Consider the following 14,763-nt stretch of genomic DNA (forward strand, 5'->3'; position numbering starts at 1 on the left):
GATTTTGGTGTGGAGAGAGATATAACAGGGCTCTGTTTAGTGCTATTAGTTAGTTAGTGTGCTATACTGTGCTATTTTGCTTCAATTGTCAGTGTAGAATATTAGTTTAGTGTCAGTCTACGGATAGTGTGAGTGTAGTGAGGAGGACCAAAAAAAAGGGTGCTGTAAAGATTGAACACCAGCCATTGACCTGACAAATTGCTTGCGAAAAACAGCATTGCCCCCCTCCCCCGGGCCTTGGCATAATTTTCTTCTATGCAGCCGGTCCCCGGTACCAAAAAGGTTGGGGACTGCTGGCTTAAGGGGCATGGTGTAAACAGGCCATGAACCATGAAAGAGAAGCAGTACAATCAGGACATAATTTTTCAGCTCACTATGCACCAAAAGGCATGGTCGCTGTCAGCACACGCACACTCCTGAAGAGCCCAATTGGCTTCTACTGCTGGCCCTTCATCTTCCAGGCTGAGTGCTGGGGGTATGGCATAAGACCGATATCAAAACAGTTTCAGGTGCTTGCACATTTAAAAATATTTTTTTTTTAATGAATACACAAATGCATTAATGTAGCATTTAGCTTTATAAGTAAATACTAAATGTGGAGTTACACAGAAACACAAATTTACTGATAACCTAAACACCACAGTAACGTAGCATGTGTCACAATGCTCATATGCTAAAACCATACTGGCATTTGGACTGTATTGCTGGAAGCTTCGTTGAGTTGAGAGGTATCTTAATATAGCACGGTCTTACCCCGAAGGGACCCGACACGCATTGCAGAGTTCCTGGGAAAAGAGGACCCAGAAACCAGAAGCAGCACAGAGCGGCAGAAAGGATGGAAGAGAGAGGCTACGCAGGGTAGGCTTGCGTGAAAATCCAAGTCTTCAGTAACCCGCGGAAGACCCGTATAGTAGGGGCCTCCTGGAGCTCAACAGGGAGGCCATTCCATTGAACAGCACCCTGGTGCCGGATCTTCTTGGGCACCGAGATGTAGAGGAGATCTCTGCCGGTGGATCTGAGTGATTTAACAAAAGCTCATTTATGAAAACAAGAGCAGAGATAGCTTGGGGCCAGGCCTCTCATAATCTTAAACATAATACATCCAGCCTTAAATAAGGTGCGATAGCGGACCGGCAGCCAGTGCATGGCGCGGAGGACAGGGGTGATATTATCCCTCAGTGGGACATCCATGAGTAACCTAGCTGCAGCATTTTGAATAAGTTGAAGCTTCTGCACTAACATCTTTGGCAATCCCAGATAAAGAGAGTTGCAGTAGTCTAGGCAGCTACCTATCGTGGCGCAGATGACAGTTTTTCTGTCTGAGATATCCAGATATTTAAAAAGCCCCCTCAGGAGTTTTAGCTGCCAGTGACATGCACTGACACAGCATGACTTGTAGTTCTCAATGGAACACGAGTCCAGTGATCACTGCACTCAGTCTATTGACACAAGTTCATCCTATGTGTGCAATTATATGTCAGTATTACATTGTATAACCCTGTATGTTGTAGTCGTTCAGGTGCTTAGCTAATATTTTTTTGAAACTATTGATGCTCCCTGCTGAAACCACCAACTGTGGAAGTGAATTCCACATCCTTGTTGCTCTTACAGTAAAGAACTCTCTACGCAGTCTAAACCTCTTTTCTTCCAATCTTAATGAGTGGCCACGTGTCTTATTAAACTCCCTTCCATTATTACCATTCAGCAATATATTGGTGTCCTCTCCCCACCCGCATGCCTTCTAGCTGCACAGTTCCTCTTTATTCATTCTACTCTCTCCTCCTATCAATAGGTTCCTTGTCAGTGCATTTGTAATAGGAAAATTAGATAGCCCACCTCCATAAGTCTGTGCAAGGGAGCAAGAGGCTGATATCAAGTCAAATTCTAGCACTTACACAAATTGCATTTGCACAAAACGTAATGACATGTTTTACTACGGTATTGAATACAGCTTTCTTTGTTTGTTTCTTTTATGTCTAACTTTCATGTGTATTTGTGTTGCATACAAGACAGCAATAAAGCTGTAGTGGTATTGGAGAGGTACTAAAGTTGGAAAACCTTCAACGTTAATATCTGACTGATATCTCAAACTCCTTTTGTCAATTTTTTTCCCCATCATTTTGTGCTCTTTACAGTACAGTGAGGGATAGAATGTATAATTTGTTCATTCCAAGGCTTTCAAAAGAAATACATTTTGGTCTTTACAACGAGATACAAAGCTAAGCAATCAGTATTTTCTTTTATTAAAGTAGTATTCCAGCTTAAACATAACTTGCCTTAAAAATATATCTTTCTCCTAACTGTGTAAAAAATATGTATATATACTTACCCATTTATATGACACTCAGGTCCGGAGTTGTACTTTAAGCCTACTTTACAGATACAACCTTTTCAGAAAAGATTATGCTTTCGGCTTTCTAATGTGTTTTCAAAAGCTACAAATGAAAGGCCCCATAAAATATTTGAAAGCTTATTGTAACAAAGCTGGCCATAAGTCATAACTAATATCACATTACCTTTAGCAGAAGTTTGCAGATCTCATATTTTCCTTTAGCAGCAGCTTCATGTAATGGAGTAAATTTCCAGAGATCTGCAACATTGACAGAAGCCCCATGCCTCACCAATAACTCTGCTACTTCGTAGTGTCCATAGGAGCAAGCATTGTGTAACGGAACTAGACCTCTGTTCAATGAGACAATTGTTGACAACATTAATAAAGACAGTAAAATAGGATCATCTGTTAAGCAAAACATCTAAACATGAATTTAGAAATAAAAAAAAGCAACAATAGTACTGTCCTAAATATGCTTCAGTTTCATTGATCAATGCACATCCTACTGCAAAGGTCTATAAGCAAAGCAAAACATTGAATGAAAAATATCTGGAAGATTAATAGGGATTACTATGGCCAGGAAAGTACTAATGAAAGCATAAAGATGTTTTGTAACATCCCATGTGTTTGTTCACACCATACATGTTGGCCAATGCAGTCCAAAAGCATAAAGCAAGAAAAAAAAAATAGCTTTCTATTGTGTCAGTTTGCGTCAACAAATTGGCGTGGCTTGAAAAAAATGAGGCAGGCAGCATTCTATTTGCACCAATTTGCTTATACCTAATGTGTTTTTTCTTAAATTAGCAACGCAGCTCTCGCACAAATGCACCACATCATTACTGCAGGATCAGTACCAGCACAATATCCTCAAATATGGCACTATCAAGAGTGATGGACCCCATGGTAATGAGGTTCCTTTTTAAATATATATGGTTTAAAAGAAAACTGAACACAGGACAAAGGACAAATATTAAAAAAATGCACTAGGAAAGGGGTTAGCATATTCACTTGATCAATATACTTATACTCCATAGAAGTTTAGAGTTTAATACAGTATTTCCATGACAATCGTAATTCTCGAGCAAAATATAGTGACATGACAAGCAGAGAAAACAAGCGACACATTTTGAGTTCACGATTACCCTTTGTCTTTGGCATGTACATCAGCACCATGGTGCAGTAGATATTCCACAACAGAAACTCTGTTATAACCAGCAGCAAAGTGCAATGGAGTTGAATGACGACCTTCAAGATCCCTGCAATTTACATTCTGTGGGCTGCATAGCTGCTGTTAAAAAAATCAATAAAATGAACAAAAACAAATGACTTGAGACGTGTCCATATATACACAAAATTACCAATCTGGTCGATTCCTATATGTAAATGATCTTTCTATGACTACGGGTTCTACATTATTGTTAACATTATATATGCATTATATCTGTATATTGTCCATTGCCATTTTGTATACATAGGCATGTTCCACCTGATAACCCCTTAAAGCGGGAGTTCACCCGGAATTTTTTTTTTAACCTTAGATTAATGCTCATTTTGTAAAGGGGAATCGGGTAGTTTTTTTAAAATCTAAGCAGTACTTACCGTTTTAGAGAGCGATCTTCTCCGCCGCTTCTGGGTATGGTCTTCGGGACTGGGCGTTCCTATTTGATTGACAGTCTTCCGACAGGCTTCCGACGGTCGCATACATCGCGTCATGAGTAGCCGAAAGAAGCCGAACGTCGGTGTGGCTCTATACGGCGCCTGCGCACCGACGTTTGGCTACTTTCGGAAAATCGTGACGCGATGTATGCGACCGTCGGAAGACTGTCAATCAAATTTTGCGGTGTTCTCCCTTCTTCTAAGATCCAAGCAGTACTGCTTGAATCCTAAAAGAAGTGGGTACGAAAAAAAAGCCTGTCCTGAAAAATGTAATGTTAGTGCAAATAAAAAAAAATAAAAAAAGTATCATGGACAGTATGCATTTTAGCAATAAACAAACGGTCTTTTACACCTGCAGAGAAAGCTATTGAAACAAAACTATTTTTAGAAGGGCTCTTAGCTATATTTTAAGGATGCTAAAGATGCATCTTTAGCTGAACTTATTGGTTGTCATGGTTACACTAATTCAGCATCAGCACTGTCTGCAGCATCCTTAAAGTAGAAGCAGAAAGGCCATTTAAAATATGGTGATCATTACCTCAAAAATGTTTTGAAGCCGCTAAACACATTATTTATTCATTTGTTTATTTTAGTAGACTGTCTGTTCTCCATATATATGCCTTAGAATGGTATAGAATTGACCAACTTACTTATATATATATATATATATATATATATATATATATATAAATGGACCAATAAAAGCATTTTCAGTTTCCACAAAACTATAACAAAGCTCATGAATACAAAATGCTATGTAGTCGGCTCTTTAAGACGCCTCCGGAGGCACGCGCATGCCAGAAGCGTGTCCCCAGGGTCGATGCGAGCAACAGCGATTGCTTGTTACAGAACGAGAATGGGGATGCGTGTGTATAAACACACAAATCTCAGTTCTCTCAGGGGCAAGGAGACCGATCGTGTGTTCATACAATGTATGGACACCGATCAATCTCGTCCCTTAGTAAGTCCCATCCCCCCTAAAGTTAGAACACACATTAGGGAACACAGTTAAACCCTTGATCACCCCTAGTGTTAACCCCTTCCCTGCCAGTGTCATTTATACAGTAATCAGTGCATTTTTAGAGCACTTATCGCTGTATAAATATTACTGGTCCCAAAAGTGTCCGATTTGTCCGCCACAATATCACAGTCCCGATAAAAATCGCTGATCTCCGCCATTACTAGTAAATAAATAATAATAATAAAAAAAAGTCATAAGCCTATCCCCTATTTTGTAGACACTATAACTTTTGCGCAAACCAATCAATATACGCTTATTGTGATTTTTTTTTACCAAAAATATGTAGAAGAATACATATCGCCCTAAGCTGAGGATAAGATTATTATTATTATTTTTTTTAAATTGGGATATTTATTATAACAAAAAGAAAAAGATGTTTTATTCCCCAAATTGTAGCCCTTCTTTTATTTATAGCACAAAAAATAAAAACCGCAGAGGTTATCAAATACCACCAAAAAAAAGCTCTATTTGTGGGGAAAAAAGGAAGTCAATTTTGTTTGGCTACAGCATTGCACGACCACGCAATTGTCAGTTAAAGCGACGCATTGCCATATCGCGAAAAAAATGGCCTGGTCATTGAGCAGCTAAATCTTCCGGGGGTTAAGTGGTTAACAATTGTGTGTATGTGAGCCGCTCAGGCTGCAAGGAAGTGAAGTCATGTGCCTGCTGCTGTGAGTGCTGGCCAGGAAGGAGCCTGCCCATTCTCCAGACAATGATAGCATTCTCCAGACAATGATAGACAAGAGCTAAAAGGTCCCGGGAGCCACACATCAGAACAAGATCGGCCATGTGTACACAAGTTTCAGTCACAGCCTGGACCCCCATCAGGCCATGCCCCCAACATGTTTCGCTCTGCCCACTGGAGCTTACCCATGACAGGTACAAGATTTACAGTCATCACTAAACACTCCTAAAATGAGAATATTTTGTAGTTCAATAGCAGCTTACGTGATAATGCATACGAGATGAAAACGACATGTTAAGCCATAGTTGATTTCCTGATCAGAATATCTGCACTGACATTTGCCAGTGCTAGCACAGTAAGGCACTCCAGTGGAGCTCCACCCTCTTTTACAAGTCCTCTGCATCCCCTGATTCTGTTTCCCCTTAAACACATTTGGCATATATATTTTTTGAAAACTCACTGTGTTATAGTCTCATCCTTATTGTTCCAGCCGCGGCCCAAGGCTGAGCGCTCCATTCCCCCCGCCCCCGCCTCCTGGGAGATCAATCCCAGGATTCAATGCTGGTCCGTGGTATTGCAGGGCTTTACAGCACATGCGCGGAAGCTAGCCGCAGTAGATAACATTGTCTCGAGCGAGCGGGGGGGCGGAGGAGGAGGCGGAGAGATGGTAAACGTCCCGCCCACACCACTAATACACCATGCGCTTGATACCAGTATGCACAAATAAGGAAACTCGAGGGGGCGGGCAGAGGCGGAGGAGTTGCTGGGAGGGGGCCCGTGCAATAGCAACTAGTGACAATAATTCTGCCATCATTTTCTTCCACTGTGCCCGTCCTATGCAGCCACTGTGCCCGTCCTATGCAGCCACTGTGCCTGCCCGTCCCATGCAGCCACTGTGCCCATCCTATGCAGCCACTGTGTCAAACGCTGCTTCACTGTGCCCGTCAAACGCATCCCCTGTGCCCGTCAAACGCATCCCCTGTGCCCGTCAAACGCAGTCACTGTGCCCGTCAAACGCATCCACTGTGCCCGTCAAACGCATCCACTGTGCCCGTCAAACGCATCCACTGTGCCCGTCAAACGCATCCACTGTGCCCAAAGACATCCACTGTGCCCATCAAACGCATCCACTGTGCCCATCAAACGCATCCACTGTGCCCATCAAACGCATCCACTGTGCCCATCAAACGCATCCACTGTGCCCATCAAACGCATCCACTGTGCCCATCAAATGCTGCTTCACTGTGGGGGGCAATGCGATTTGGTGGTGGGGTGATGTGCTGGGGCGATGCAATGCAATTTTATGGGGGGGGCGATATGATGTGGTGGCGGGGTGATGTGCAGGGGCGATGCAATGCAATTTTATGGGTGGGGAGGTGGGCGATGCGATTTGGTGGCGGGGTGATGTGCTGGGACAATGCAATGCAATTTGGCAGGGGCGCTGCGATTTGGTTGCAGGGTGATGTGATGGGGAAATGCAATTTGGCGGGGGGCGCTGCGATGGGGGAGATGCAAATTAGCGTGGGGCAATGCGATGTGCTGGGGCAATGTGATTTGTTGGTGGGGCGATGCAATGCAATTTGATGGGGGGGGGCACGATGCGATTTGGTGGCGGGGCAATGCGATGCGTGATGTTATGGTGACAATGTGCTGTGCTGGGGGAAGGAGGAAGCAGGAAGTCAGCACAGCACAGGGATGGTGGCAACCCCTCATAATGAGCACATCAGGTGTACAAACCCGGGAAGTCAGCACAGCACAGGGATGGTGGGGACCCCTTATAATGAGCACAGCACAGGGATGGTGGGAACCCCTCATAATGAGCACAGCAGGGGTACAAACCCAGGAACTCGGCACAGCACAGGGATGGTGGGAACCCCTCATAATGAGCACAGCACAGGGATGATGGGATCCACATCTGGTGTTCCCCACCTCTGACAAATGCCCTGGAAGATGTCGGGGTAAAGAGTCCACTCTCCTGGGAGCAACTGGGACTTAGAAAGTCTGCCTGCCAATTGTCTATCCCCGTATAAACCGCAGATATACACGGGACATACTTTTCCACCCAGATCAGGATTCTATCCACTTCTCTTTGGGCTGCACGACTCCTTGTGCCCCCCTGGTGATTTATGTATGCCACAGCTGGGGCATTGTCGGACTGAATCCTGACTGGGTGACCCCGCAACCTGTCCGTCCAAGCTGATAGGGCTAGACGAGCTGCCCGAATCTCTAGCAGATTGATGGGTAGAGACTTCTCGGTGATCGACCACTTTCCCTGGAGAGACAGCCCCTCCAGAACTGCACCCCGGCCCAGAAGACTGGCATCTGTGGTCACAACCCGCCAAGATATGGGAACAAAAGACTTCCCTCTTCGTAAATTCTGGGGAACTAGCTACCAGCAAAGGCTCTGCCGGACTGTTTGGGAGAGGGACATAGGGAGGTCTAGTGCCGCGTACACACAATCATTTTTCAGCATGAATAAAACGTTTTTAAAAAACGCCATTTAAAATGATCGTGTGTGGGCTACACATCATTTTTCAGATCCTGAAGAACTACAAAAAAAGTAATTGAACATGCTGCATTTTTTAACGTCGTTTTAAACTATGTCGTTTTTCGGGTTGTAAAAAATGATCGTGTGTGGGCTAAAAGGACGTAAAAAACCTGCGCATGCTCAGAAGCAAGTTATGAGACGGGAGCGCTCGTTCTGGTAAAACTACCGTTCATAATGGAGTAAGCACATTCATCATGCTGTAACAGACAGAAAAGCGCGAATCGTCTTTTACTAACACTGAATCAGCTAAAGCAGCCCAAAGGCGAATGGAACTTCCCCTTTATAGTGCCGTTGTATGTGTTGTACGTCACCGCGCTTTGCTAGATCATTTTTTAAAAACGATGATGTGTGGGCAACATCGTTTTTAATGATGAAGTTGGGAAACCGTCGTTTTTTGGACATGCTGAAAAATTATCGCGTGTACGCGGCATAAGGCTTGGATTTTCTTGTTCCAAGCGGATAGAATGACGTGTTAAAGTCCCCTTGAGTGAAACTGAGCAAATGGGACGGCCTCGAAAGAGGCTACCATTTTCCCCAACAGCCGCATACAAAGGCAAATGGAGGGCTGACGCTTTGACTTGACCAACTGAACTAGCTCCCTTAAAGAATCGATCTTTATCTGGGGCAGAAAGACCTTTCTTTGATCTGTGTCTATGAGTAGACCTAAATACTCAAGTCTTTTCACAGGCACCAAGGCCGACTTGTCCAGGTTGAGAACCCAACCCATGGATTCCTGGTATCTCACGGTTCTGTGTACCGCTGAGTTTAGATCGGCAACTGAACGATCTACCAACAACAGATCGTCCAGATAGGCTACTATAGATATGCCTTGAGATCTTAGATTGGCTAACAGGGGGGCCAGTACCTTCGTGAATACACGAGGTGCGGTGGCCAGACCAAAAGGTAAGGCCACGAACTGAAAGTGGCGTTGATTTACTGTGAAGCTGGTTGAGGAAGATAGGAATGTGTAAGTATGCGTCCTTTATATCGATGGACGCCAAAAGTTCCCCTCCTTGTAAGGAGGCGACCACCGACCGGATCGATTCCATCCAGAAAGAACTCTAGGAACTGGTTTAAGGCCTTGAGATCCAGAATGGGTCTAACATCTCCGTTTGGTTTGGGGACAGTGAAAAGATTTGACTAAAACCCCAAACCTTGTTCTTCCAGCGGCAGTTCCCCGATCACCCCTTGGGATAATAGATGATCCAAGGCCAATGTTAGAGATTTTCTTTTTCCCGGGTCTTTCGGGACGCTTGAGGCCATTTAGTCAACTCCAGCCTGTAGCCCTTGGAGACTGTAGAGAGGACCCAATTGTCTTGGGTCCTCCCTTGCCAAGCTTCCGCAAACAGCTGAAGTCTTCCCCCCACCCGGCTGAGTGGGGGTGAACCTTCATAATGCCGACTTGGATGCCAGCTTGGCCGGCTTACGGTTCCAAGGTTTTTTGGAGGCCTGAGGCTGGCCCTGCGGTTTTCCACCCGCACTAAACCGTCCGGGAGGCTGTCGGAATTGCCTGGCAGTGGAAGTGCTAGGAATAGGAGAGGAAGACTTTTTAAAGGAGGGGTACCCCTAAACCTTTTCTTCACTGGTAACAGTGTGCTTTTGCCAGACGTATAGACCAGTACTGACGCTGCTATTTGATGGTCAGCAAGATGCAGAGCCCACTATGCGCCTTAAGCAAATGTCACTGTCCACCATCCAGTAGTATAAAACTTGTGCAAAAATACTCTCTGTGTCCACCGTCAACCAGGATGTTGACTTGCCCGTGCACAAGGTTTGGAGCTACCGCAGCTACCATGTGAGGACCAGGTAAGACAATTTGTAGCCAAAACTTTTGGACAACTTTTCTCTGCTATTACCTGCACAGGAGGGGCTAAACGACTGAGCATAGACACCCCTTCTCCCCACAGCATTACCAGGACAAGTGATAGGAGAGGCACAGACAGACAGCTTAGGCAAAGCATAATGGCTCAAAAAGAAGGAAACTTTCAGAACCAAGTTCTGAAAGCACCTTCACTTACCTGATCCAACGCCGCAGGACTCTGCACACACAGACAGCCCAATCTTCGCCCATCACGGAGAGCAAAGTCTGCAGACCTTCAGGGACTGGGGTGCATGGACAGGAACACCACACCCCTGGACCCATATCGCACCCTGTCAGTAAGCTTTTGGTATTAGGAAATTGACCAAAGCACTGAATACCCAGGATCCAGCCCTCAAAAGAGGAGCATTACAGGCCAAACCCCATTCTTCTCAACTGGGGCCCGGGTACCGTCCACTTTGGCTAAGAAGCACTTTGGACGGATACGGATTTTATGGAGGCTTTTTACATCCAGCATGGATCCCGCCAGTGGAGCTCCTCAGAGCACATGTTCACTCGTGACCAACACCTTAGACACTGGCAAAAAAACTGAGGTACTCCCGGTATGGGAGGGGTTATATAGGGGAGGAAACTTCCTGCCTTAAGGAGTGTGCCAGTGTCCATCACCTGAAGGTAGACTCTATAACCCACATAGTAGTACTATGCTTCTCTGTGTCCCGTGATGTACGAGAAAGAAAGGTTGTTTTACAAGGTGAGGGTTTACATATACTTTAAGTCCTGTAACTACAAATTGCCAGTGATAAGAATGGAGTTAAGGAGTACAACACCCTGTTAACAAAATGCTGCACAATCTCACGAAAGACATGATGCATCACAAGAATCCAACGAAAAAAATTGCCATGAATACAACATAATGAAGATTCAAAGCAAGCATAAAGTCTTTCTGATTCCAGCACAATAAATAGTTTTAGAACCACAAAAAGAAACCAATGCAGGTAGGAAGTGGCAGTGAAACCGTGTACACATTTGATTACAGCAATAGCAATGGTAATGGTAATTTACAATGTATTTTCTCAGTGTACTTGCCCAAATTGTTGCAAAACTAGAGATATTTCCCAGTACTAGGAGAAACCAAAGTAACAAAAAGAATGTTCTAGTATACCCAAATAGACAGAGGCGCGGATCACATGGCACAGAGAATTTTAGACAGATCTATCACCCGTTTCCAGAATAAATCAATAACAGGGCATAGCAACATAACGTGAAAAAAGTCTGCATGCTGGCTGGTACATCTAGTACACGGCGGTGTTGGGATAAGATGCATTGCATGCAACCTTAGCGGGGTCAGGTAAGACTGATGTCTAGTTGAATAGGCTTGTTGTTAATAGCCAACGAAACGGTTAAATGGGAGGTACATGCTTCCTCCCAGTCCACATCCGACAAATCAGATATCAGTGTTTGCCATTCATTGTGAACCTCCAGAGGATTTGTGTTAAGTGAGGTAGCCAATAATTGGGAGTAAATGGTAGAAATTAAATCCTTAGGGCACCGTCGGAATCTTAGCGTCAGCGTCTCATCCTGGCCAGACTTTAGGCCATGACACAGGAAGGAGTTGACCAGCTGAGAGTATATGATGCGGGGTGTGTGCTAATGAGATCAGCTGGTCAACTCCTTCCTGTATATCATGACCTTAAGTCTGTCCAGGAAGTAAGATAGAATTAATCGAGCACTGTGTTTAACCACTTCAGCCCCGGAAGGATTTACCCCCTTAATGACCAGGCCATTTTTTGCGATATGGCACTGTGTCCCTTTAGCCGACAATTGTGGGGTCATGCGATGTTGTACACAAACAAAATGTGTCCTTTTTTTCCCCCCACAAATAGAGCTCTCTTTAGGTGGTCTTTAATCACCTCTGCAGTATTTTTTTTTTGCGCTATTAACAAAAAAGGCAGACAATTTTTGAAAACAAATATTTTGTTAGTTTTTGCTATAATAAATATCCCCCCCAAAAAAAAATCTTCATAAATTTAGGCCAATATGTATTCTTCTACATATTTTTGGTAAACCAAAAAAAAATATCACAATAAGCGTATATTGATTGGTTTGCACAAAAGTTATAGCTTCCACAAAAGTGGGAACTTATTTATGGTATTTTTCTTATAAATATATTTTTTTCTAGTAATGGCGGTGATCAGTGTTTTTTAGCGGGACTGCAACATTGCGGTGGACAGATCAGACACTTTTTTGGGACCAGTAACATTTATATAGGGATCAGTGCGAAAAAAGCCACCGATTACTGTATAAATGACATTGGCAGGGAAGGGGTTAACACTAGGGGGCGATCAAGGGGTTAAGTGTTACCTAGGGAGGTGTTTCTAACTGCAGGGGGAGTGGACTGACTAGGAGTAGAGAGAGATCACTGTTCCTGATCACTAGAAACAGACTATCTTTCTCTACTGTCCTGTAAGAACTAGGATCGGTTTGTTTACATTGACAAATCCCCGTTCTGGTTCTCTGTGGAGCGTTCGTGGGTGGCCATCGCATTCTCGCGCATTCCTGTGCACATGGGCGGGAGTGATGTCATCACAGTACAGTCAATGAGACGGCAGGAAGATGCAAACCTGGAAGGTTGAAGATGGAAGCATCTTTAGGAGCTCACAGTGCGGCGGTGCAGGGCTTCGTTCTAAGGCAAGTATTTCATAAAGTGCTAGTATGCGATGCATACTTGCACCATATGCCTTTACTTTGCAGGGGTTTTGTTTTTTTAAAGAAAAATTGGTGAGCTTTACTTCCTCTTGGAGTTACCTAAAAGAGGATTTCATTTATTTTGCCTGCCTTTCTATGGGCACAGTTTCCAGAGTTTAGATCCTCTTTAAACCAACACCACCTTCAACTGACAAAAGATAGAAACTTTTGAAGGTTACTGTTGCAAACAAATATATTTTTCAATATAAATATATGATTATTACTTCAGAAAACATCCACAAGGTTGCTGCCTCATATGCAAAACTAAGCTCAGTTTCTGGGTGGAATTCTTCAAATCCTACTATAATTATTACTAGGAATGCTTACAAGGCACAATTGTAGTTTACCTTTACAGTATCCAAGTCTCCAGCTTTTGAAGCCTCAAGTAGTCTGTAATCAACATCTGATGTACGGACCGGTGTGCTCTCTGTTAAAATAAATAAAATAAATATATATATATATGTATACACATAAAAATAAAATGTTAGACCTGGTAAAGCTATCTAGAGACCAATGAAATTTGAAAGACACTTTAGCAAACGTCCATGAAAACCCCAAACCAAAAAATTTCATAAATTGCAGGTTTCCAGTCTGTAGATTTCCCTGGTAAAACCATGAATAACCAAATCCCTGTCCTAGATTTGCTACACAAATGCAAACTACTGTATCTATAGAGGGAGCTATGGACACCCAGGATGGATTTCAAATGTCATCCTCTCCTCAACCCCATTATATGGGCATGGGAGGATTAGTAAGATTGGCAAGATTAACAGACATTTTCTGTACTTGCTGAAAATAAAAGCAAAAAAAATTTAAAATAATAATAATGTTGTCACCCCCAGGGATAGTACATTTAATGAGAAGTGCCCTTTGTGCTGTTCTAACTGAAAACGGAAGTCCTCCTCCCCCTAGCCATTACCTTCCAGTGCTGCGTGCTGACTATGCACTCAATTTTCACCCCCGCCCCGGTACTATAGCTTCCATGAATGAAGCGTGTTCATGAATGGAGGAGGCGGACCTTTCATTCACCTGCCTGTCCTCCATTTATAGATCACTTTTCACACATGGAAGCCATAATACAGCTTTTAGGAATGGAGGTGGAAAAAACATACATAGTCTGCATTCTTGACGGCTGCCTGTGACAGCAATGTTATCAACAGCTGCGGAGGTATTGGGGAGGGGGTTGGGCAGAGAACTTAAAAGTACTGTGCCTTGTTCTGATTTTTTTAACCCCTTCATGAAAGTAAATTTTTCCCAAAAAGTTGCGTTTAAAACACCGCTGCACAAATACCGTTTTATTCTCTAGATTCTCTGCTATAAAAAAAAAAATATTATATATATATATATATATAATGTTTGGGGGTTCTTAGTAATTTTCGAGCAAACAATACAGATTTTAACTTGTAAACACCAAATGTCAGATATAGGCTTAGTCATAAATGGGCTAAATAAATCTTTACCAAAACTTTGACTTCACAGATGTAGACATTTTCAAGGAGACTGCAAATTAACATTCAATTCCTAGGGGTCAACAGGTTCTTAGAAACTGGAAAACATGGTCCTGTTTTTTCCCCAAAGACTAGGCACACTGTAATGAAATGGCTATTACGACTTTCAGGCATTTGCAAAAGTAAATCAAAGAGGACTACATACCTTATCTATGTGGAAATCTCGCATGTTACGGTGTGGCCTACAGCCTGTAAGGCATTTGACCTAATATCCGCACATACATTTACCATAGCAAATCTCCAAAAACATTTTTTTTTAAAAGGGCCCCAACTACATTTGTGGCAGTATTTTTTATTAAGCAAACCAATCCTCTAAGGCAACCTCAAGATCGCAATCTACCAGTAGCTCATGGACAGGTGACTGGTAGATTGCGGTCTGGGCTTTCTGACCCACCATCCCAGAGCATTAAACAGAGTGCAATGCAGGAGGGACTACTTGTAAAGTTGGA

The 14,763-nt window shown here is 43.4% G+C and overlaps 1 protein-coding gene across 2 annotated transcripts in view; it reads right to left on the reverse strand.

Moving 5' to 3' along the window:
• The window catches only part of TNKS (tankyrase), a 239,785-nt gene that overhangs the window by 45,583 nt on the left and 179,439 nt on the right, over window positions 1-14,763 (reverse strand). Inside the window, exons 13-15 of one of the 2 annotated variants that reach the window (XM_040325353.1) lie at window positions 13,154-13,233; window positions 3,475-3,617; window positions 2,517-2,682 (exon numbers count right to left, since the gene is read on the reverse strand). In XM_040325353.1, coding sequence (XP_040181287.1) covers window positions 2,517-2,682; window positions 3,475-3,617; window positions 13,154-13,233 — 389 coding nt within the window. Of the gene's footprint in view, window positions 1-2,516; window positions 2,683-3,474; window positions 3,621-13,153; window positions 13,234-14,763 lie in introns of both variants that reach the window. The other variant, XM_040325352.1, reaches the window with a different exon arrangement.

This window comes from Rana temporaria, chromosome 1 (genome assembly GCF_905171775.1).
Source record: "Rana temporaria chromosome 1, aRanTem1.1, whole genome shotgun sequence".
Classification (NCBI taxonomy): Eukaryota; Metazoa; Chordata; class Amphibia; order Anura; family Ranidae; genus Rana; species Rana temporaria.